Source organism: Stenella coeruleoalba, assembly GCF_951394435.1.
Source record: "Stenella coeruleoalba genome assembly, chromosome: 12".
Lineage (NCBI taxonomy): Eukaryota > Metazoa > Chordata > Mammalia > Artiodactyla > Delphinidae > Stenella > Stenella coeruleoalba.
The window spans coordinates 12,937,288-12,958,982 of NC_137158.1; the positions used below are offsets into that span (position 1 = coordinate 12,937,288).

The 21,695-nt window shown below is 38.4% G+C and overlaps 1 protein-coding gene across 8 annotated transcripts in view; it reads right to left on the reverse strand.

Moving 5' to 3' along the window:
- Positions 1 to 21,695, reverse strand: part of COL12A1 (collagen type XII alpha 1 chain) — a 137,642-nt gene that overhangs the window by 66,369 nt on the left and 49,578 nt on the right. For 6 of the 8 annotated variants that reach the window (XM_079939138.1, XM_079939140.1, XM_079939137.1 and 3 more), the window contains 10 exons: positions 21,396 to 21,668; positions 12,794 to 13,066; positions 7,648 to 7,914; positions 6,993 to 7,185; positions 5,793 to 5,914; positions 3,853 to 4,002; positions 3,652 to 3,771; positions 3,389 to 3,553; positions 2,670 to 2,816; positions 289 to 428 (listed from right to left, as the gene is read on the reverse strand). In XM_079939138.1, the coding sequence (XP_079795264.1) occupies positions 289 to 428; positions 2,670 to 2,816; positions 3,389 to 3,553; positions 3,652 to 3,771; positions 3,853 to 4,002; positions 5,793 to 5,914; positions 6,993 to 7,185; positions 7,648 to 7,914; positions 12,794 to 13,066; positions 21,396 to 21,668 (1,850 nt within the window). The remainder of the gene's footprint in view (positions 1 to 288; positions 429 to 2,669; positions 2,817 to 3,388; positions 3,554 to 3,651; positions 3,772 to 3,852; positions 4,003 to 5,792; positions 5,915 to 6,992; positions 7,186 to 7,647; positions 7,915 to 12,793; positions 13,067 to 21,395; positions 21,669 to 21,695) is intronic. The other 2 variants (XM_079939144.1, XM_079939143.1) reach the window with 1 other exon arrangement.

The window sequence follows — 21,695 nt, forward strand, 5'->3', positions numbered from 1 at the left end:
AGAAGGTCTTCAATGTTCCCTCCCTACTTGATGATTCTAATATAAACTCATGGATAAATTAAGCATCCTCTTAATCCTTAATTAAAAATACTTAATTAAAAAACCATAAGAAATTAAGCAAAGCTCTTTCCCTCTAATTAAGCCCAAATGGAAGCGCTTGCCTAGCAAGAAATGGAGAGCGTCATCTTGGACCCAGTTCTGCCCCCTACATCCCCCCAGCGTTCCTCTCAGAGCCCTAAGGAGGAGGACCCAATCTCAGGACCAGGAAGGAGTGGGCTATCTACTCACTTCTTGCCTTTTCCCTCCAGAAACTGGGTAGTATTCCACCTTATACCTATCCACACTGTCAGAAGGAGGTGTCCAGCTCACTCTCATAGATCGATGGGTCTGCTCAGAAATAACCAGGTTGGAAGGTGCTTCCAAGTCACCTACACGAGGAAATGAAATACATACACTTTTTTCATTATTATAGCAAGGTGATGACATTTAAATTTGGTTGAAATGGTATTCCTCTCCATATTTCAGGCTTTTGCATGTATTCTATCACATACTAAGAAGTTACGGTAAATCAGCTTAGAGGCCCAATACTCCTAAGTCCTCTCTGAATGGGTGGCCAAAGGGTTCTTCAGCCTCAGGAAATTCAAACCTGAGCTCATTATTTTTCATGAAAAGTTGCTCCCCCTCTTCCTGAAAGCACCACAGTTTATCAGTCACCTAGACTCAAAACCTCTGACTTAGCCTTGGATACTTGCTCTGGTCTCTAACCTTGTACATATCCCAGTAAATGACACCGTGAGTCCTGACAGCTCCACTGCCTTTATCACTCTTGGCACCACCCAAGTTCACTGCCCTCATTATCATATTGACTATTTATATGCACGTCTTATCTCCATAACTATAAGTTATACTCTGTGAAGACAGAATTGCCTTCTTATTCACGTTTAGTTCCTTTACAAGATCTAATTCGGTGGTACGAGAAGTTAACCACTTTCTCACTCAGAAGACAGGAGAAACCAGCAAGTCTTCTAAAATTCGGGAATATCCTACTGCCTGTGATTGTATTCTCTGTTCATAAGTATAGGTGAAATGACTGATATAGAAAAATATTTGGAATACATGTCAATGAAAATAGAAGTATTAGGCTCATTAGGACCGTTAGAAAGATGTTCCAAATAATAATTATACGAGAACTAATGCAGTGACTCTGTGAGCACGGCAAATCATTCTCATATAAACTCTTTCTACTTTCTTTGTAAGCCAAAGCTGAGAAAAAGAATTTCCATTCTTAGTATCCTAACCTTTACTGCACTTGGGTCATAATCAAGCCTACAAAATTATCAAGCAATTTTACTGTCTGGGAAACTAAATGAATGCAACTATTACGTAGCTGATGTAGAAAAAAAGAAAGAAAAAGAGATAAAAGATGTTTTCATCCCCACTCAAAATTCTCTCCAACTAAATAAAACCACAACTCTCTCAGCTAATCCAGAGCCAGATGCCTACAAATTCTTGATTCCTGGCTGGTCTGTTTCTCCTGGGAAAAGGCAGTCTATTGTTCAAAATCCAAAAAGAAAATCTGCAAAATTTTGGAGAGAGAAATTCAAGAAGGAACATTCAAATAAATGTATCCTCAGTATCCAAAGCACGTGAAACATTTCTACCACTTTATTTATTAAACTCATTCCAACTTTCCAAAACCAGAATAAATTAGTGAAAGACAATCTTTACCAGAATCTACATGTATTTAAAAGAAATTTTTCTCATATAATAAGAACCATAGTTTTTATCATTCGTTTTCCAAAAACCTTCAATTTGGTGCTTACCATGTTCTGCCCTATGATTTACACAGATAGTAGTCATTTTACACCACTCTTTGTCACTAAAAATTCACTTCCATAATTTTATTTCTAAATCTTAATTCCTTATCAATAGCTACCTTTTTTCAAGGACCTCTCAAAATGTCTTTACCCATTTGGCCTTGAGTAAGTAATTGAACTTCTCTAAATCTGTTTCTTCAGTGGTAAAGAGAGATGATATCCTCTCCAAAAGTCCAAATTCTAAAATTATAATTTGTCTTTATATTTAGAGGTTACAAGTGCAAAGTATCAAATGTGATCATCTGTAGTTGGGGCAAAGCAAATCATATATAAGACCCCTCTTCCATTTCTAATCCAAAACAAAAGGCAGCAAACCTTAGAAAATAAAAGTCTGGGAACAACCGTTTAATAGTTATGTAGCGTGAAGATGCTTTACCAGAGAATAGATACACACCAGGAAAGAAAGCATCTCTATTTCTTCCCCAATCTCACGTGTGTGTGTGTGTGTGTGTGTGTGTGTGTGTGCGTGGTGCAGGCACATATAAACAAAATGTATCCTCAGATAAGCTAGAAGTCATGTACAGTTTGATGCCATCAGAAAAAACATCAGGGACTAAATCAACGATTCTCAGCTGGAGGCAGTATTCTCCCCAGCAGACATTTGGCAAATTCTGAAGATATTTTTAGCTGTCATGACTCAGGGGATGCTACTGGTATCCAGCGGGAAGAGTCCAGAGATGCTGCTAAACATCTCACAACGCACAAAGGAATCCACTTCCTCCATCCTAAAAAGAATTATCTGGACCAAAATACCAATAGTGCTGAGGGTGAGAAACCCTGGGCTAACCTTACCTGGACCTTTGACGCTGTTACACAAGTTGACGATGAGGTCATCCACGATCCTGGAGAGGGACTCGAAATCCGCCACATTGTATGCGTGGGTATCATCGGGATCTGTCGCAATCATCTTTAACTCAACTTCATCAGCATTCTTAATACCTTGGGAAAAATGGATATATACAAATTAAAAGCACGTCTCAGAAAAAAATTCATGGAACAAAGCAAATATTTCATGGGCTACCCTTATATACTCAATGTTAACTAGAATGTATATATGATTTTCCTGAATAATAAAATGATTCCATATATAAAATAGAAACAAAAAATAATATAAACTAAGGCTGTTTTGTTTAGCTTCTTCTAAATGCTTCTGGCACTGATTCCCCACCAAAAAGTGTCTCTCCAGTGTTTTTTCTGGAAAGTGAAATAACGGATATCAAAAATAAACATGGTGCTGTGGAAAACCAAACAAGAATTTTCCTGAATCCTATTAATAGTACATTTGTCCTCTTGATTCATTACTCTCTTCCAAGAAGCCATGTAGTTTCATCCCATTACAAGGAGAAAAGAAAAACATGAATGAACTTCCTGGTACATTATTTTGATAAATGATGTGATAGGGCAAGTGTGTCTGTTTGTTTTTTCATGCTTCAGAAAATATCTTTAACTACAAAAATACCCTCGGCACATCTGTCACCTCTGGGGGCGTGGCAATTCTCGTCAATGCTTACCAACAGCAAACAGTTCCACGCCCTCATCCTTGAGTTTTTTTGAAGGTGCCTCAACGTCATCTTGTGATTTTCCGTCAGTGATGAGAACGCCGATTTTTCGAGCTCGAGGCCTCATGCCAGCTTGGGTCTTGAAGCTCTGCTGGCGAATGAAATTCAAAGCCATGCCTAGTGGGATTGTTAAAAGAGAATCAGTCACATCATTTTTCAGCCACAAGCTTTGACCGAAAGCGAGAGCTGACAGCTCGCTGGAGCATCTGACTCACCTGTGAGGGTATTGCCTCCTTTGTAAGGTAGGTTTGCCACAGCCTGCAACAAGCTCTTCTTGTCTTTGTGAGCATTTAACTGCCACTCTGTTCTGGGGTCCCCGCTATACTGAGCAAGGGCTAAAAGGACACCATTGGCATTAGCATGTATAAAAGAGCACGATGGAGACGTCTAAATGCCTTCAATGTTGTCACACCTACCAATCTGTACTCTTTTGGGGCCAATCTCAAAGACTTCCACGATACGGGAGATGAAGCTCCTCACGGTTCTAAAATTCGCCCGGCCGATGCTCCACGACCCATCCACCAGCAGCACGATGTCTGCTTCAGCCCTGGTGAGACACTCCATCCCTGACACAGCAATCGTGAGACAGCACAGAGTAAGGAGCACATTCTTCGTCGGGTTACTTCCTAGCCACGCCTCTGCCACCCCCTGGGGGCTCAGTGTCGCCTAACTGCCTCAGTTCTGTGGCTCAGCGATGTAATTTGGAGTTGAAGGCTTTGAAAACATGTCCATACGATTTATTAACCTCAAATAAGAGTCACAGGAACCATCCATCCCTCCAGTAATTATTTCAGTGGAAAATCTTTCATTCATCTTTGGCTATATTTCTAGCCGCAATCATAGAACACGGAGGATTAAACCGTCATCGTAAATTTGAACGAGCTCACAAACCCAAAAGGTAAAATATATAAGTGGGAACGTAGAGCCACCTAACGATAAGACAATAATAATTTTAATAAAACTTTTAATGTGATCTAGATTGGATGTTGCATTTTTCTAAATATTCAACGGTCATTAGCGGACAAGTATGAGATGAACTGTTAAAACGTGTAAGCTAGAAAAAGTTTCAGTGAGCCAATAATATCTTTTAAATTAATTAAAGCCCCCAGTATTACATATATTATGAAGCATTAGGCATATAACTCTTAAAATTAGAACTTTTTGAAGTAAAGATATAGTGTTTAAAAGTCTGATAGCTATTATTTAGTTTTTAATTATTTAACTGAATCATCTACTCTGTATAACAATCAGGTAGATACAGCTGGTGAGGTCTGCACATTTAAAAAATCAAGAGAGAAGGAAGACAATCTAGAAGAAAGATACAAACAAGTATACAGATTGAGAGCTACAGACACCACAGGCACAAACACTGATACAAAGCTAGGGTGCTTTGGAAAGAGAGAATTATCCCAATATCCTCAGTGCACAAGCTACAAAATAAAAATATAAGTCAGTTAATTAACATCATCATACGAGAAGCAATTGAACATTAATGCAAAACAGCAAGAGTTGACCCTTTCCCTTCTTTTACCCACATCCATGTTTTCAAACGCTTTCTTTTCTAGGAGCTTACGTTACCAGCTACAAATGTTTCAACTTCTTGCCATGTTAGCATCTGATCTTTATATTACAAAACAACAACAAAAAACTCGCTGAGAAAGATTCAGTGATGCCCATCACAGTCCAAAGGCGTCACTGCAGATTGGACGCTCCATCAGGAATTAGGATTCCCAAGTACTATTCCAAGCACCTAAGGCTTTACAAGTCTGCCCCTGATGTGCCAAGACCTACTCTTTGTTAGCAAATGATTAAAATATTTAGAAGCAAACTCTACCCACCACCCTCACCTGGAAGAATGTTCAAAACTAGCTTCATGCGTATCAAAGTTGTGGTCGTGGCAGGAGCAGAAAAGTATGAGGGCTTTATGTTACCATTTTGCTTCCCAAGTCTTAGTTGCCCACCTATTTACGGAACAAGGTGCTGCTTGCTCAGCCCAGATAAATCATTTTTACGATGACTTTAACAAAATAAAACTGCATTTTAATTATTAGAAAGAGATTAAAGATAATGTATATTAAAGGTTAAAGGTAATGTCTATTATCATTGTAAAATCTCAACTTTAAATAATACAGTACTATGTAACTAACGCAACACTAACAAGGAAGCCTTAAAAAATGTCGGCGAAAGTGTGCTTAGCTGTATCTTTGAAGAATGTTTTAAGTATATGTTACTGAAATAAATTTTAGTGTAAAATTTAATAGTTAATTTTCATGGTATGAGTCACCTAACAATTCATATTTGAAAAAAAGTTGCAAAATACTGACTTTTCCTAGGGGAATGTAACTCAATTTCTTACCAGAGGATAAAACTGGCATTACGGTTGTGTCAGAGAGAGTTGTCATTTCTTGTCCAACAAGTGGTGAACTTTCTCCTCCATCAAACATTCCAAAAACGTTTACTTTATAGGTGGTACCTGCCCTGAAATGTTAAAATATATAGTCTGTATGCATAATAACCGCAAGTGGTAGCATTTTTTTTTTTGCTTTGTTATAAACGTTCAACTTGACTTACAAACTTTCATTCAGAGGAACTTATAATACATAACATTGCAGAAGAAGGAAACTAATTTCCATCACATTCTAGTTTAAGCCCACACTATGAGGTATCAAGGGGAACTAGCCCGCCAGCACTCTAGAGAATACTAGGGGTTCACGGCGCCAAGTTCCACCTTGCCTTTCCATTAGGTGTAGAATCCCCACCTTCCCGCTGAGCCACTAGGGGAAGGATCGGGCTTTCACTCTTATTGCTTCTAAGTGATGGGCTTTAAGAAGACAATTTAAATGTTGTACTTGCAAGGGAACATAAAGCACCCAGCACAGTGCCTGGCACGCAGGAGGCTCAATAAATTTCATCCTCCCTATTCCGATAAAAGTCAATATCAAGCATTTATACAGATTCCAATATTGTTGAATGAATCGTTGAAACAAACCAACTTTCCACCAGGCCATGCACAGCAGCCTGTTCTTTTTACTGTGAAGAATGCTGCTGTTCCAACTCAAACCTCCTTCTTTCCCACCACACAGCCTGCAGCAAAAGCTTGCACCCGCCCCCATTCCCCAATCCTCCCAGCTGAGCCCAAGAGCAAAGGCCTGCCCCCTGACTCCTGCAGCCCACCCTGGGAGACGATGCACACTCGCATCTCAGTGTCAGTCACCTGGGCCTTTCCGGAAGGCACGGGGACTCCTACGTTCCCATAAGGCTGGCTGGTGATAAACTGCTTTTGGTGAAATCGTGCAATGTGGGTGTTAATTTTTAAAAAGCAGGGTGTTACTGAAGAAACACCATCCCTGATCACTTAATAAAAAAAGTCATTAAAAGAGTACAACTGCTCAGGCCTAAATTTGAGTCTCTGAACCCTAACCTCAACTTCAGCAGCACCAAGAGTGAGAAAGCAACTTTGGCTGATTTTAAATACTCTGCCGGCAACCAGACACATACGTGATCATGTGTGGAACGCACAATCTGTTAACAACAACGGAATAGAGTTCATTCCTACCTAAGTTCCTCCAAAACAACTGTGTTGTCATATGGTCCAACCACTAACTCCCCCAGTCTTCTGTCGTCTCCCGTGGGGTGAAATGTGACCTTGTAACCCTTGACCTCCCCAGGTGCAGGCTCCCAAGTCACCCGGAAGCTTGACATGGTTGGGTCAGATGTTTTGAGGTTTCTGGGTGATTTAAATCGAGAAGCTGTAAAGATAATAGATGTTAAAATATTATCCATAAGCCTAGGCTTTGGGGTTTTTTTTTAGCCCCTACAATAATAAGTTGAATTCAAAATATCTAAGTGATATACATGGCAATCATCACAAACAAAATACTTCAAAATATACATTTATAAAAAGGATTAAGTCAGAAAGCACAAGCTATAATACCCAATAAAAATCGGAATAATAGAGTGCTACCCAAGTGGAAGTATAAATAGTACTCACAATTCAGAAGATTAGATTAGCATTAGAACATTAATATGTAGAATCATTTTACCAGGAACTAGATTGGTAAAAATCATATGCTAATTAGGCATCCTACCTAACTATTGTAGTATAATTTATTACAGACTGCATTTTAGACATTTACAAATGAAGTAGATATATTAAAATCTCCCTTTAAAATATTACACACTTTCCCCAAAAAATTATTATGGTTTTATACCTGTTGTTCCTGAACCTTGCCTAAGCTTTCCTTCTCCTGTCTTGTAAACTGGGAGAACTGTGATGTCATACGTGGTCTGGGGCTGAAGTCGCTTTAACATTGTTGAGGTGACAGTGGGTGACACCTTGGCAACCATCTGTCTCCCGCCCACACGGGGGCGATACACAACACGGTAGTTGACAACTTTCCCAGGTGCTGGTTTCCAGGTAACTCTCATTGTGTTTTCTGTTTCTTCATCCACTTTCAAGGTTTTCGAATCATCGGATACTGTGAGATGAAAGGAAGATTACAATGTATACTCTGCTGAAAGAAAATGTTTATGTCCACCTCCCCATTTATGTGACAAAACGCTATGTGTGGTTTCTTAAATACGTACACTATTCCTTTACTTAGCATTGTGAGCTCTCCTAAGTTCAAGAGGGCTTGTGAGCCTAATCTCAGTGAGGTCACAGTGAGATGTTTTCTCTTCAACTGGCTAATAACTAAAAAATGGGAATTCATATTGCAAGGATTTCATATTTGCATTCCAGAGACTTTAGTAAAGAAAACACCCATTTCTGGAGATGAGCTTTTAGAATTTTTATTATATTTCCATCTGTAAAGAATTCCTGTAGAAATTACAGTGTGCAGAATTCTAAAAATCATGAATACAGGGTCAGAAATATTCCTTGAATCTTTTCAGAAGAAAGAACAATTCATAAATGACTAGCCATAGCGACTGCAGTTAACACCATCCTTTGCGACTGCCATGAACATGTAAGACTATCAGCGCAAAGGAACAGGAAACTGACACATAAAAATATCTCAGGGGGGGCTTCCTTGGTGGCACAGTGGTTGAGAGTCCTCCTGCCAATGCAGGGGACACGGGTTCGTGCCCCGGTCCGGGAAGATCTCACATGCCGCGGAGCGGCTGGGCCCGTGAGCCATGGCCGCTGAGCCTGTGCGTCCGGAACCTGTGCTCCGCAATGGGAGAGGCCACAGCAGTGAAAGGCCCGCGTACCGCAAAATAAAAAAAAAAGAAACGGCACTACAAATAATGCATATGACAGAATTATTCAAAAGGGACCTTAAAACAGCTATTATAACTATATTCCATATGCTAATGATGGTAGAAGAAATGTTAAGCAAGTTAAGTAAACACACAGAACAAATAAGAAAGACTCAAACCAAACTTCTAGAGGTGAAAAATACAATGTCTAAGATGAAACATGCACAGGGTGGTATTAAGAGCAGATTAGAAATTGCAGGAAAAAAATTAGCAAACTTGATGACATGATAATAGAAACTATCTAAAATGAAACACAAGGGACCTCCCTGGTGGTGCAGTGGATAAGACTCCGTGCTCCCAATGCAGGGGGCCTGGCTTTGATCCCTGGTCAGGAAACTAGATCCCACATGCATGCCGCAACTAAGAGTTCATGTGCCACATCTAAGGAGCCCACGTGCTGCAACTAAGACCTGGCGCAACCAAATAAATAAATTAAATTAATAAATTTTTTTAAATAAATAAATAAAATGAAACACAAGAAAAGAGAAAAGACTGACAAACTGAACAGCACAGCAGTGAGCTTTGTAATAACTTCAAGCAGACGAGTACATGTAGAACCAGAGTATCTGAAGAAAGTGGGGGGCAATAAATAAAATATTTGAAGAAATAATGGCCTGAATATTTTCAAATTTTATAAAACTATAAACCCACAGATCCAACAATTTCAATGAACCCGAAGCACAAGAAACATGAAAAAACTACACCAAGGCACATCATAAGCAAATTACTTAAAATCAGCATAAAAAGAAAATCTTGACAGCAGCCATATTAGCAAAAGATATGTTATGTACAGAGGGCAAAGGTAAGAATGACAAAATAGGTAAAGAAATTCAATATATGGTTATAAATTAGTTTTCTGAAAGATGCAAGTATAATTTCAACTAAGAGTATATTGGTTGCAATTTTTTAATTTTAGGGTTTAAAGAAAGTAAGAGAGGGAGGGTGGGAGGGAGGGAGACGCAAGAGGGAAGAGATATGGGAACATATGTATATGTATAACTGATTCACTTTGTTATAAAGCAGAAACTAACACACCATTGTAAAGCAATTATACCCCAATAAAGATGTTAAAAAAAAAAAAGAAAGAAAGAGAATTCTCAGCCAATTCCATTACTTTCTGGAAATATTAAAATTTATTTAGTTAATCCTCAATTCTTTATTACTATTCTCCAGGTAAGTGAACTATTAAAAGAAAAATATATATTTTCAAACAAAAAATGTAACGACCTTACATAGGATTTTGGAAAGAGTATGGGAAAGAATAGTACACAGAACAATCTATTTATTACAAATGTTGAATAAATCAATGTGTGTCTAACACTTTTCTAGAAAGAGTTCTGCTAAAATATGTTTTCTGACCTCTTGTTTCCATCTCTTCAACTTTTGTTCAGTGGAAAAGGACATCTCTCCCTTACACAAATTTCTCAAACCAATTTCATACAACTCAGAATTGAGAAAAATGGACATTTAAATCTTATAAGTATTGATCTAAAAAGAAACCTATGTCCCCAAAAGAGTGGGATCCCAAACTTTAAAATATTCCCAAATTTAAATATGTTAATAACAGTCAAATATTGTACTTCATACCTTGAAATGCTTCAAGGATCTCAATTGTATTCCTGATTTTTAATTGATTCTTTAAAATAGAGGAATTGAAGCTAAATAAAGTCCAACATATCTCATCTTAGCTTTAATGGGAAACTTTGGATTTTAAGGAGGGAAAAAAAATCCTTGTTGGCTTCCCATAAGGAAAAAGCAAGATTTTTCACTCCATTCATAGGTATGCCACATGCCATAAAAAGCTGTTAATACTCCCACTCTAAGTCCTTTTCATGTTTCAGCAACTCGCACAAGATGCTTTCCAACACCCACTGTACCTCTGCTAAACCAGCTGCCATAATTGGAGGGCCGGTAGAAAGTTTCCCATCTGCTGGCTTTCTAGCCACAATTCATGGTTTTCATTGTATCAACAGTCTGCATACCATGCCTCTGAGTGTCAGGTGAAAACAGAAAATATTTCCTGAAAATATTTCCAAAATGTCTCCTTGGAAGTTTATAAGAAACTCTAAGAGCATGACCCAGTGACTCGACCCAGTTATCCGCACCATTTAGGACTCATCCACCACCTGAATATGCGACGCCTGACGCAGATTTCTCAAAGTACTTTCTAAACTACCTCACTTTCCACAAACAGAGCAAAGCAAAACACAACAACAAAATGGTAGTAGAACAAAGAAAGGTTCCTGTCTTCCATCTTACTTGCCTAGCTGTTTGAGAAGCTGGCATACCCTCTAGAAAATGTACTTTCATTGCTGCCTAGTATGGTCATAGTTAGAAAGAGGCTTTTCTGTTCACTCACCTCTAAATCAATCAATTAGCCAAGAAATAGTGAAAATTTCTTAGATGCTCAGCTTCTTAGAGATGAAAATTTATCTAGGATTTCTGCTAACATACTTGCTTTGGACGAAAACATATCCTTGGGGAGATTTTAAATCCCAAATAAATATCTGAAGATTCAATCTTTTCACAAGAAGAAATGATGGAGGAGAATCTTTGGGAAAAGTTTCCCTCTAAATATATAAATTTTGATAATTTCTCAGCCAAGTGAATTGTATCTTCACTCCTACAAATAAATTTAGCTAGATGTGTCATATGTGGCCTAAGTTTACAACATGGCTTCTCTTTACAACAAGTGACTATTTACCAGAAATAGAGATGAATTTGGGCCAGCTTCTTAAACTATATCAGCCAATATATTCAGACACAAGATTTCAATCACTACCATGGAAACCAATCATGTGACTATCAGAGAAATGTGCCCTTTCTTGTATTTAAATCTCCTATCAGGAGTTTGATTTTTTTAATCCAGTTAATTTTGACACAGATTTAAGCTTAGACATATCCAACTCAGTTTGCCAGTAATTTAAAAAAAAAAAAAAAGATGAATTCCTCAGAGAACTCAGACCAAAAGATTTTCATTTAAGGACAACCTAAAATCCGGATACAGGACTTCATTGAAATTGCTCATGGTGTTTCCCTCTCTCCTCCTTTGGCAGAAAAACCACTCCTTTCCTCCAATTCTTTCTAATAAAAGGAAATGCAAGAGTGCCCCAATCTTTCCCCTTTTCCTAAAATCCTCCCAAGCAATAGGAATAAACTTTTCTCCTATACATACTTAGAAATGCCCATCCTTAACAAATTACTTTTTAGGAAGGACAATTGAGAAATACCGACATGCCTCTCACTAGCCACCTGATAATAAATGATGAGAGGGTGATTCAGAATTTTTCACAAGAAAGAATATTAATGAGATTAAGGTCAATTTTAGCCTCCAGAAACCTGAGTAGACTTGACTTAGCCTCCCTAGGATTAGTCTTGGATGTATCCTATCGTATCATATTGAGACAATCCTAGTCTCAGTAGCCACGTCATTCATCAACCTTCTCGAAGTAGCCAGGCACTATGCTTGGTGCTTTGCCCACTGTTATTTCATTTAATCCTCAAGACAATCTGAGGCTGCATTCTACACATTAGGAAACGGAGGCTCAAAGAAGGTTCCAGAACTTGCCCAAGGTAATATAGTTATAAATGTGCCTGAATTTTCTTTGTCTCCATAGCTTCTGATCTTTATACTAGCCGAGCTTCTTTTTTCCATGAGAAAAAAAAAAGAGAGAGAGAGAGACTGAGAGAGAGAGACAAACACAGTTCACCTTTGAACAATGAAGGTTTGAACTTCGAGGGTCCACTTATACATGGATTTTTTTCACTAGCAAATGCTACAGGACTACATGATCTGAGGTTGGCTTTTTCCTGAGATGCAGAGGAAGCTCAGATAAGCAGAGCTGACTACAAACTGTACTCAGATTAACCCTCACATTGTTCAAGGGTCAACTGTGTAGGTAGTTGGAAGGGATTCAATATTTCAGACTTTGATATAATTTTAGATACAAAACAAACCTGAATTTAAACCACATTCATTAAAGGTCCTAATTTTTGAGTCCCCACTTGTCATATAAGGAAAAACTGCAAGCAGTTATGATGAGCTGATAGCTATTAGGTAGCACCAACACACTCAAACCCCCTCGGACTGTTACCTACATTCAGTTGTGGCTTCTCCACTCAAAGGTTCTCCTTCTCCGCTACTGTAAATTGCAAATACTGAAACTCTGTATTTGGTCTCTGGCTGCAGATTTTCTATGATAGTATGAATTGCATCTCCAGGAAGACTCTTCTCTCCAGCCTCAATATCATCATACATCGATTTCCAAGAGACCCTGTAACCGCGAACCATTCCTGGAGCAGACGTCCAGTAAGCGCCAATCGATGTGTCGGTGATATCTTTAGTAATCAAATGCTGAGGTGAACCACGCTCTAGAATAGAAATGAAAGGGGGATCATTTTTTAATGTCTACTATACATGTAAATACTCCTTCATCCTAGTAGACATCCTGATTTGCTGGAGTCAATTTGTCTAAAGTTGCCCATTTCTTCCTTCTAAGCTGTCTGTCCTATTCTGTCAGTGGAACAGAAGATGGGATTAAACTTTAGAATTATACCTGATTCCTGCCTATCACCCTGGCCCCCATATGTCCAATCAGACTGAAATGTCCTTCAGGACAAGAATGGCATCGAAATATGAAGAAGTATGTGCCTAAAAAACAATTCCAAAGGAAAAAAAAGCATCTAAAGCCCCAAATTTTACAGTTCATTTCTCCTTATTGTGCACAAAGATCTTTACTTCTTCACCATCATTTTTTCCTCTTATCTTATTTAAATAAGCTCAGTTTCAACATACCACTTCCAGTAACTCCCACAATCTCATATCACTTGCAAATCTTAATTCCAACAATTTTTTGGGGGGGAAACTCTATTCACAAAGCTAAAAGAGCAGAAATGCAAAATTTTAATTATAGCTTAACCCTAAGGAAACTACAAACCACCAATTCTTCTGGAAAATCTAAAAGCAATTAGTCATCAAAATAAAACACACCACTTGTTCTAGCCGATCGAAAACGCTTGCTGCTAAATTTTGGCTCTCTCATTTAAAAAAAAAAGTACAACCCAAACGGAAAAATACAGCAACCTTGACTTAATAGGAGACACAGATGTCTACCAATAAAACCCTAACTTTCCATAATTTAAATGTACGATAAATATACAGGTCACTTTATATTGGCTACCTTTACTAGGGTTTATGCCACAGTATGACATAAATATAAAACTATCTGCTTCTACAGCATACATTTTACCAGTAATTGTTGTGTATTCAAGAAAATGATATATAATGCTGCTACAAGAATGTTGAAGACTGTTATTTCGCTTGAATCAGAGTAAAAATGAATATCTTTAAAATACTCATAATTATTTAAATTTCAGTACATAAAGATAACAGTAAATGAAAAAGAAATCTTAGTGGACAAAAAACTATCATATATGGTAGATTACAGAGGGAAAAATAAATAAAATGGGAGCTGGGCATCCTACCAGACCCCAAGATGAAATGGAAAATTCTAACTCCATTATAAATAACTTCAACTGCTGACAGGACATCTCATCTCTGGAGGGAAATTGGTTACATATTTCACTGCAACCTAGAGTATTTATTTTCAAGAACATACTGACTTATTTCCCCCAGTACTTGAGGTTAATCTTCATTTGAAGGTCTTCTTTAATTGTATTTGCTACTTAAATGGTCACACATCTTTACATCTTCTCTATTTACAGGGACATAAACAAACTGTTTCTTTGGTTGTGTTGGGTTGGGTTGGGTTTGACTTGGTTGCTGGGTTTGTTTTTTTGCTTTTTACTTTGTTTTGATCATCGATAGCGCAACTACTGGTCTCTAAGTTTTAAATCTGCAGCATGTTTCCTCTGCTTGATATACACTACATCCTTTTTTCATATGTGCCTCTTCACTTAAATTTCCTAAGTTGCAGTTAGCAACAACTGTGGTGAAATAATACTTGAAAGTACTTGAAAGTGATTCTGAAATTAAGTGAGCTAACGAGCTGCATTAATAACATTCCCGAAAAGTATAAGACAAAGTTAGCTTAGAACATGGGAATTATCTTCCAAATTAACACTGAAGTAATTTACAAACAATAATTTTAGTTTCTAGTTTTCCCAAAGGTTATGCTTCTCAGCCTGTTTTTCTCCCTACTTTCTATAGCACCGAATTTGTGACATTGTTTATTTCCATGGCAACACGACATCAATCTCACAAACACAGGCTGATGATTTCACTGTGAGAAAAATAATAGGAAGGGAACTGTGGTTGAAGCAAAAATACATTCACAAAGATACTTCTGGGCTACAAACAAAAGAAGCCTAGCTCACGAGACATGTATTCCCATGGATTTTAATCAACTATGTTAACACTCTCAAGACCTGGAAAGCTAGAACAAAATATTAGTAAAACTGCAGTAAAGGCCTTTGCAAGGTTTGTCAACGTCCTGGAAAGAATCTGTAAAACCACTTTTTAAGATTCAAATAAAATATTAGCTGAAAAATATTCCTGAGTTCCAGTTAATGGCATGACAACACTAATTCAAGTGAACACTAAGTAAATTCTCAATCACAGAAAAACATCCTCAGAAAATTATAGTTTCTGCCTCGCGCATAAAGGCATTACTGGCAGGTACTGGTACTGCAACACTGCACGTTCGTGACAAAGAAATATGGAACCCAAAGAAAGAAAAAAGACACCTCAAATCAGAAGCCAAGATTGAACAGATAAACTGCTTCAATGGATTTCTTGTTATGTCAATCAGTCAATTTGATCAAAATAATCCTAAATATTAAGTTTATACTGTTGTCAAATGCATTGAAAAACAGTTTTGCTCCAAAGAGCGGGGGAGTTGGGTTTTCCAGCTGTTGCACTACACCCAAGAATCTTGAGAACAGGATGTACTCGTGACAAGTCTATTTTATCAGACCTATAACCCTTGAAGTTTTAAAAAATGGAAACTTGGCTTGGCCAAATATTAACTTACAAGAAAAGCAGCAGTTGAATTCACCCTGTGATATGACTGGCAGGCTGCCAAGTGGCCAAGCTGGTCTGGGGACCTGGTGAGCAGGCCGTCACCTCCTGGGGCCCTGGGACCCTCAGCAACACAATAATTGGACTGGACCTGATCAGATACACAAAATCACCCAGACAGCTAAAGGCTCGGCCATGCCCAGGTCGATTAAATTGGAGTACCTGGAGATGTGCCTGAGCCCTGATGCTTTCCAAAAATCCTTTCAATCTCCTCTGTGATCCTAATTCCTCCACGATCCTCTACCCTTTTCTCATTTGGGGGCTTTTATTTGGAAGTTGTTTGGTCAGTGTGGGAAGGAACCCTCACACTCGCTCTCACTCTGAAATGAGAGACAGGTGTGGTGAAATAAAGGCCGGTGTGATTAAAGCAAAGCTGGTCAAAATTGGCGGACACAGGGACGCTGTGTGGGACGGCGGGATGGTGTCTATATCGCATGGGTCTACGGCCACACACAAGTCACTCTAGGTAGTGGCACGTGCCCAAGGCTACCCTCGGAGAACGGAGAAGTCGACTGAAGCCTCTCATCACACCCTTTCCATCCCATAACATGAGTGGGATGTTCACCGCTGTCTCCTCCCCTCTATCCTGCGTCAAAAGGCTCTCAATGCATGCTTCTTCTTCAAGCGTTGATCACATTTTCCTGTGAATGAGGTTTGACCCAAGGGTTACCTAGCCAGGCATTTGCTTTGGTTTAATATATTGAATTGGAGGTTTTGTCCTCAAACTATGGAACTTCGGACATCAGTAGCTACAGAAAGAGATTATTTGGCTTGGAGAGGGTTTGCGAGAGTCTCTTTTTAGTGTACCTGGGAAGGAAGAGGAAAGAGAGAGGAATAAGAAAGATGTAAGAAGACCAGTATATAGCCTCTGTCCAGCAAAGGTTACCATTCTTCAAAAGGGGAAGACATAGAAACAGTGGCAGTGAGCAGAAACCAACTCCAGGAGACCTTTTTGCCACTTTGTCTCCACGTTTCCCCAAACGTGGACCCACTTCTGCACCAGCAAAGGCTCCCCTGTTTTGAGTTCCTCTTCTCCCTTTGCCCCAAGACTTACAAATATATGTTTTATGATGTTTGGGTTTGTTCATGTTTTTTACCTAAGTGACATTGCTTTCAATAATTCAATCTCATGGTACTTGTTTTCTGCTGTTCTGAGCCATATGCCTGCACTTTGCATATTACTTTTACCTCTGGGAATAGAATTTCCGGCAATCGTTTCAAACAAGTCATCTTCTGCAATGACGGCATTCCTTCATCTCTATTCCTTTGATTCCTTCTCAATAGTTCTCCTTTCTACTCTGTTCTGCCCAGTATAGTACCAGGATAGATGCAAGGAATAACAATGCTTTTCTGTCATAAATTTAAACAAACAAAATTCATCAGTTTTTGAAATTTTGATACTCAGTATTTCTGATCTGATTACAGAACATACTCACATATATTCAAAAGGCATCATTTCTGGTGCCTGCGTGCATGCATCTCTGTGCTGCTGAGACAAGTAATTAGACAGGTGCATTTCTCATGATCTGAACATCCACAAGGGGTTGATTCTACTTTTTCCACAGATGAGGCCAAAGAACTAAGGCCTCATTTAAGTCACTTTCCTACATTTCCTCAGCTCTTTTCCATTTGCTTTCTAAAAAGCAAATCGTCATCCAATTCAAATATAATTATACACAAATTAGCCAATGATGATAACTGAAATATTAATCATTATGAAATGAAACTCTATTTTCACCTTATAGATTGTTCCAGCCGGCTTTCATTGAGCTTCACATACCACTTTCAAAAATAGAAGTTAAATTGAAAATGCAATGTAAACCCTCTTCTGAATCAAGTTGTCTTTTCCGTTAGAGCTCAGCTCAGAGTCATCCAACTTTCCACAGCAGAATACAGAAGACCTGCTCTGGATAACGTTCATGTGGAAACACACTTGATTTACAACCAACGACTTGGAGTCACCATTCCAAAGGACAAAGTTCACTATTGATCAGTTAACTTAATTACTTTAAGCAGCACATAGTTCTATAAAACCCCTAAACAATTAAATGGACCTTCAACCTCAAAGCCCGGGTGAGATTTCTTCCGTTAAGTGTCACCTCTCTGATGTAATATAGATTTTTCTCTGATAAGCCATTGATTTGCAGAAAAGAAAATATGAATTACTGTTGGTGATTGTGCTAAAGTTCCCTGGAAACATCAGAGTTGTTATACCCAGAATGTATGATTTTTCAAATTACGAGACAGCAGTAAATCTAGGATAACATAGAGGCCTTATTTAGTCCATCTTGGAGGGGCCCCATGTCACTCAACATCTTGCAGAAGAATTCCTGTGATGTGCTAATAACCTCATTGTAACAGAACGTCAGCTGAGTTAGCTTGGTTTGATGTATAGGAAGCCATTCATGTGTAGGACACTGGAGAGTTGCTATGGCAACTGAAACAAAGGAAATTCTGAAAAACTCATCTTTTCCATAGCCAAAAAACACACTCAAAAATAAAAGAACTGTATTATTCCAAAACTGAAATTTTCATTCACTTGTGGTAAATCTCTGAATTAAAATGGGCATTATTCATTTCGAGGTTTATAAGGGCAGGTTTGCCTCTCTGTAAACACTAACAGTGACAACCAAAAGTTCTTTCAAGACTTAAAGTTCATTTACATGTACAGCATTGTTTTAGTAATTACATTAAACCCACTTTAACAACAACAGGAGAAAGAAACAATGTTAATCAAACCTAATAGTTTGTGCTCAGATCCCTCCGAAGTCTGGATCTGAAATGGTAATGAACTCTGCCTTTGTGATTCTGTTTCATACGGTACTGGGGCCAACCATGAACTTCCCCAACGCCAATGCTAATAAATCTCTCTTCCAGGGACAGGGGAATTTTCTGATCATTGGCGACATTTCAAGAAAGCACTAGGAAACAGATTCAAGTTAGGGATGGTTGTAGACCACACTAATTATTTTTTTTCATTCTTTTTTAATTGAATAGAATGCACTTCAGTCAATCTATACAGTTTTCTACCCACAGAATGCCCTTGCTGGCTGAACCATGCCACTGGACGGAAGAAACATTCCTTCAAGGTCTGCTCTAACCACCTCCTCTCCCCAGAGAAAAACAGATTAGAAAAACAGCAACCCTCAAAAGCAGTTGCCTGGCTCTGTTTCTGGGCTTTCCATTCCCTGCATTTACCATCATATCCTATTCCTGTATATGGTATGTGGATTTGGCTAGGTTAATATAATAAAATGAAATAGAATAACCAGGGGCAAAAACCTTCTACTATTTTCACTTAGTCACAACTATGCTTTCACATATTCCTCACGTTTACCACACATGGTGCAATGAGATAAATATGTTAATAAAATCAGGCTGGTAGCAATTTCTCTAATCCTTCACTACAGTAAAGAGCTTTGGTGTCAATGGAAAAAAATCTACTCTTACAATTTAGTTATGAATTAACTATATTTTTAAAGGGAACTTGCACATCATCTAGCTTTCCTCCTTCTCAGGGAATGGGAAGCAGTAATTTTTTAATTTATTTTACTACCTGTGCATCTCCCGTCGAGATTATTTCTGATCAGATACATGTGTGTGCACACGCACACACGCATACAAGTTGTTAGATTTTCTATACCACATGCGCAAAGGCATAAAATTATAAACAGTTTAGCTATACACCTGGCCTAGAAAAATCATCACCCAGTAGTATATGTTTGCTGTTAAGTTAAAATGTGCATCTTACCTTCTAAAAATTGGTAATACGTTATTCTTAGTAAAGATGCCTTAATCTTTAGAATCAAGATTTTTGACTGAATATAAATATATTTTTAAAGTAAGAAATGCAGAATTTGAGCAGGTTAAAAGGTACAAGCAGAAGTAAAACTATTACATTATTTCTAAGATATCCTTTATAAGGGAGAAATGTTCGCAAATATAATCTCCAACTATTCTATAAAAATGAAAGCTCAAAAGTTGATTCTTAAAAAATCCTATGAATAATCTACGTTGAAAGCCTGTAGAAAGCACATGAGAAAGAGAACTTCAAAGGTCAAAAGAAAAGGACAATCTTCTCAGAAATTCTGAATGTTGCCCCAGATATGAAGATCACATGCTTTTGTTGTTTGGACTATGTCTCCGTAATTAAGGCAATTTCCATTCCTTTCATTATTTTCAAAACTTTAGAGTAACCAATCAATATCTTTGAAATACTTACAAAAGCTGTATTTTTAGATATCAGTTCTAAAGCGAATGTTGTTTCCCCTTGATGAATTTCATATACGTGGGGTATTTTATTTAGAGTTGCCAAAGCGTTTCACTTACATTCTCCCATTTGATCTCCACAGTAAGTCTGGGAGGAAGGGGGAACAGTGGCCATCCCCTCTTTATAGATGGGTAAACTGAGGCTCAGCAGGGTTAAGGGATTATTTCAAAGTCACATGGCAAGGTAGCCAAACCAGGACTCTTCTGATAATCGGTACTTTACACACTGATATTTAATCTTTCGTTTAAATCCTCTTCTAATAATAAATCTCACAGAGTAGTGGACTTAAACTCTTGATGACTATTAGAGATAGAATTTTGATTAGACTGTTTTTGTCTGTCTGTTCTTATTTCTTGACTAAGTCTTGACGTTTTAATCAAAAGTGCCTCTTGTAGGCCTCGTCCCTGTCAATCATAACATATACAGTCCTCCAAGCTCCTGGATCCACTAAATTTGATGGACATTTTGCCTAATATCACTGTGATCTCACATTACAAAAGATACTCGGATTTATTTTCTTCCTACAATTATTTTAAATAAGTCATAGAAAAGATGGTGATAACAAAAGGAAAGCTATACCTGATCTCCCATTTAGGCCCCCAACTATGGAACTGAGTCATCATTGTAACCATCCACGGATAATTCTTTCTAACACTACAATCTATTCTCATTGTGGTTAAGTCACATTTGTATCTTCTCTCACACAGGACTTACTTTGTGGTTATGGTGAGTCAAATCTAAGCTGCCATTATAGTTCAAAAGAGCCTAAGAAATATGAAGGCCTCTGACAATGAACTCCAGAGAACCAAGGAAACAGCTCCGGTCTCCATGGTTCTCACTAAGTACTGCATTAACTTTGAACTTCTAACACTGAACTGAACTTTAGGGATCATTTAGAAAACAAATAAACAGTAACTTGGATTCTCACATTTTTCAAGCTATTATGAATGCTTATATGCATGGTGCATGAAAAGAGGCTGAGAGTCAAAAAAAGGTTTCCGCCTGCTCCTGGGTGATGACAGCAGCTGTGTTACCTTGGGCAATCCAAACCCTCTTCCTCCGCAAATGTTTCCCAAGGCCCCTTCTCACCCAAGTGTCACACACCTATTCTCCATTTAACCAGCCCGTGGCATTGCAGACACATTTCTACGGCCTTACCATGCGCTCAGCTCCCCAATACACTTCTCCCCAACCAAGTTTAATTGTTTCAGTAGCTTACATTCTACGTCTCTGAATAAGAGGCAGTTTTATGACGACTTATTTTTCAATACAAATTCCTTTAAGGAAAAGGATCGCACATTCCCAGATTTCATTCTCTGAAAACATTTTAAGGTCCCTAAATGCGATCGCAAGCAAGCTCAGGGATTTCTATACAATATGACAGTAATTACCTTCAAGCGTTGCCCCTTCTCCAAAGAGGGCATCTCCAGCCCCGGACGCATACAAGGCTGTCACAGATAAGGCATACTGTGTCCCTTCGTTTAATCCTCTCAGGACAGTATTGGCTGTGTCTCCCTTCACAGTGACCTCTTGAGTCTCGCCTCCTGCCACGGGGGTGTATGTGACGAGATACCGTTTCACTTTTCCTGGTGCCCCAGTCCAAGATAATTTCATAGTTGATGTCGTAGGGTCAGAAACTCTTAAATCTCTTGGGTTCCCTCTAACTTCATTAAAAAATAACAACAACATCA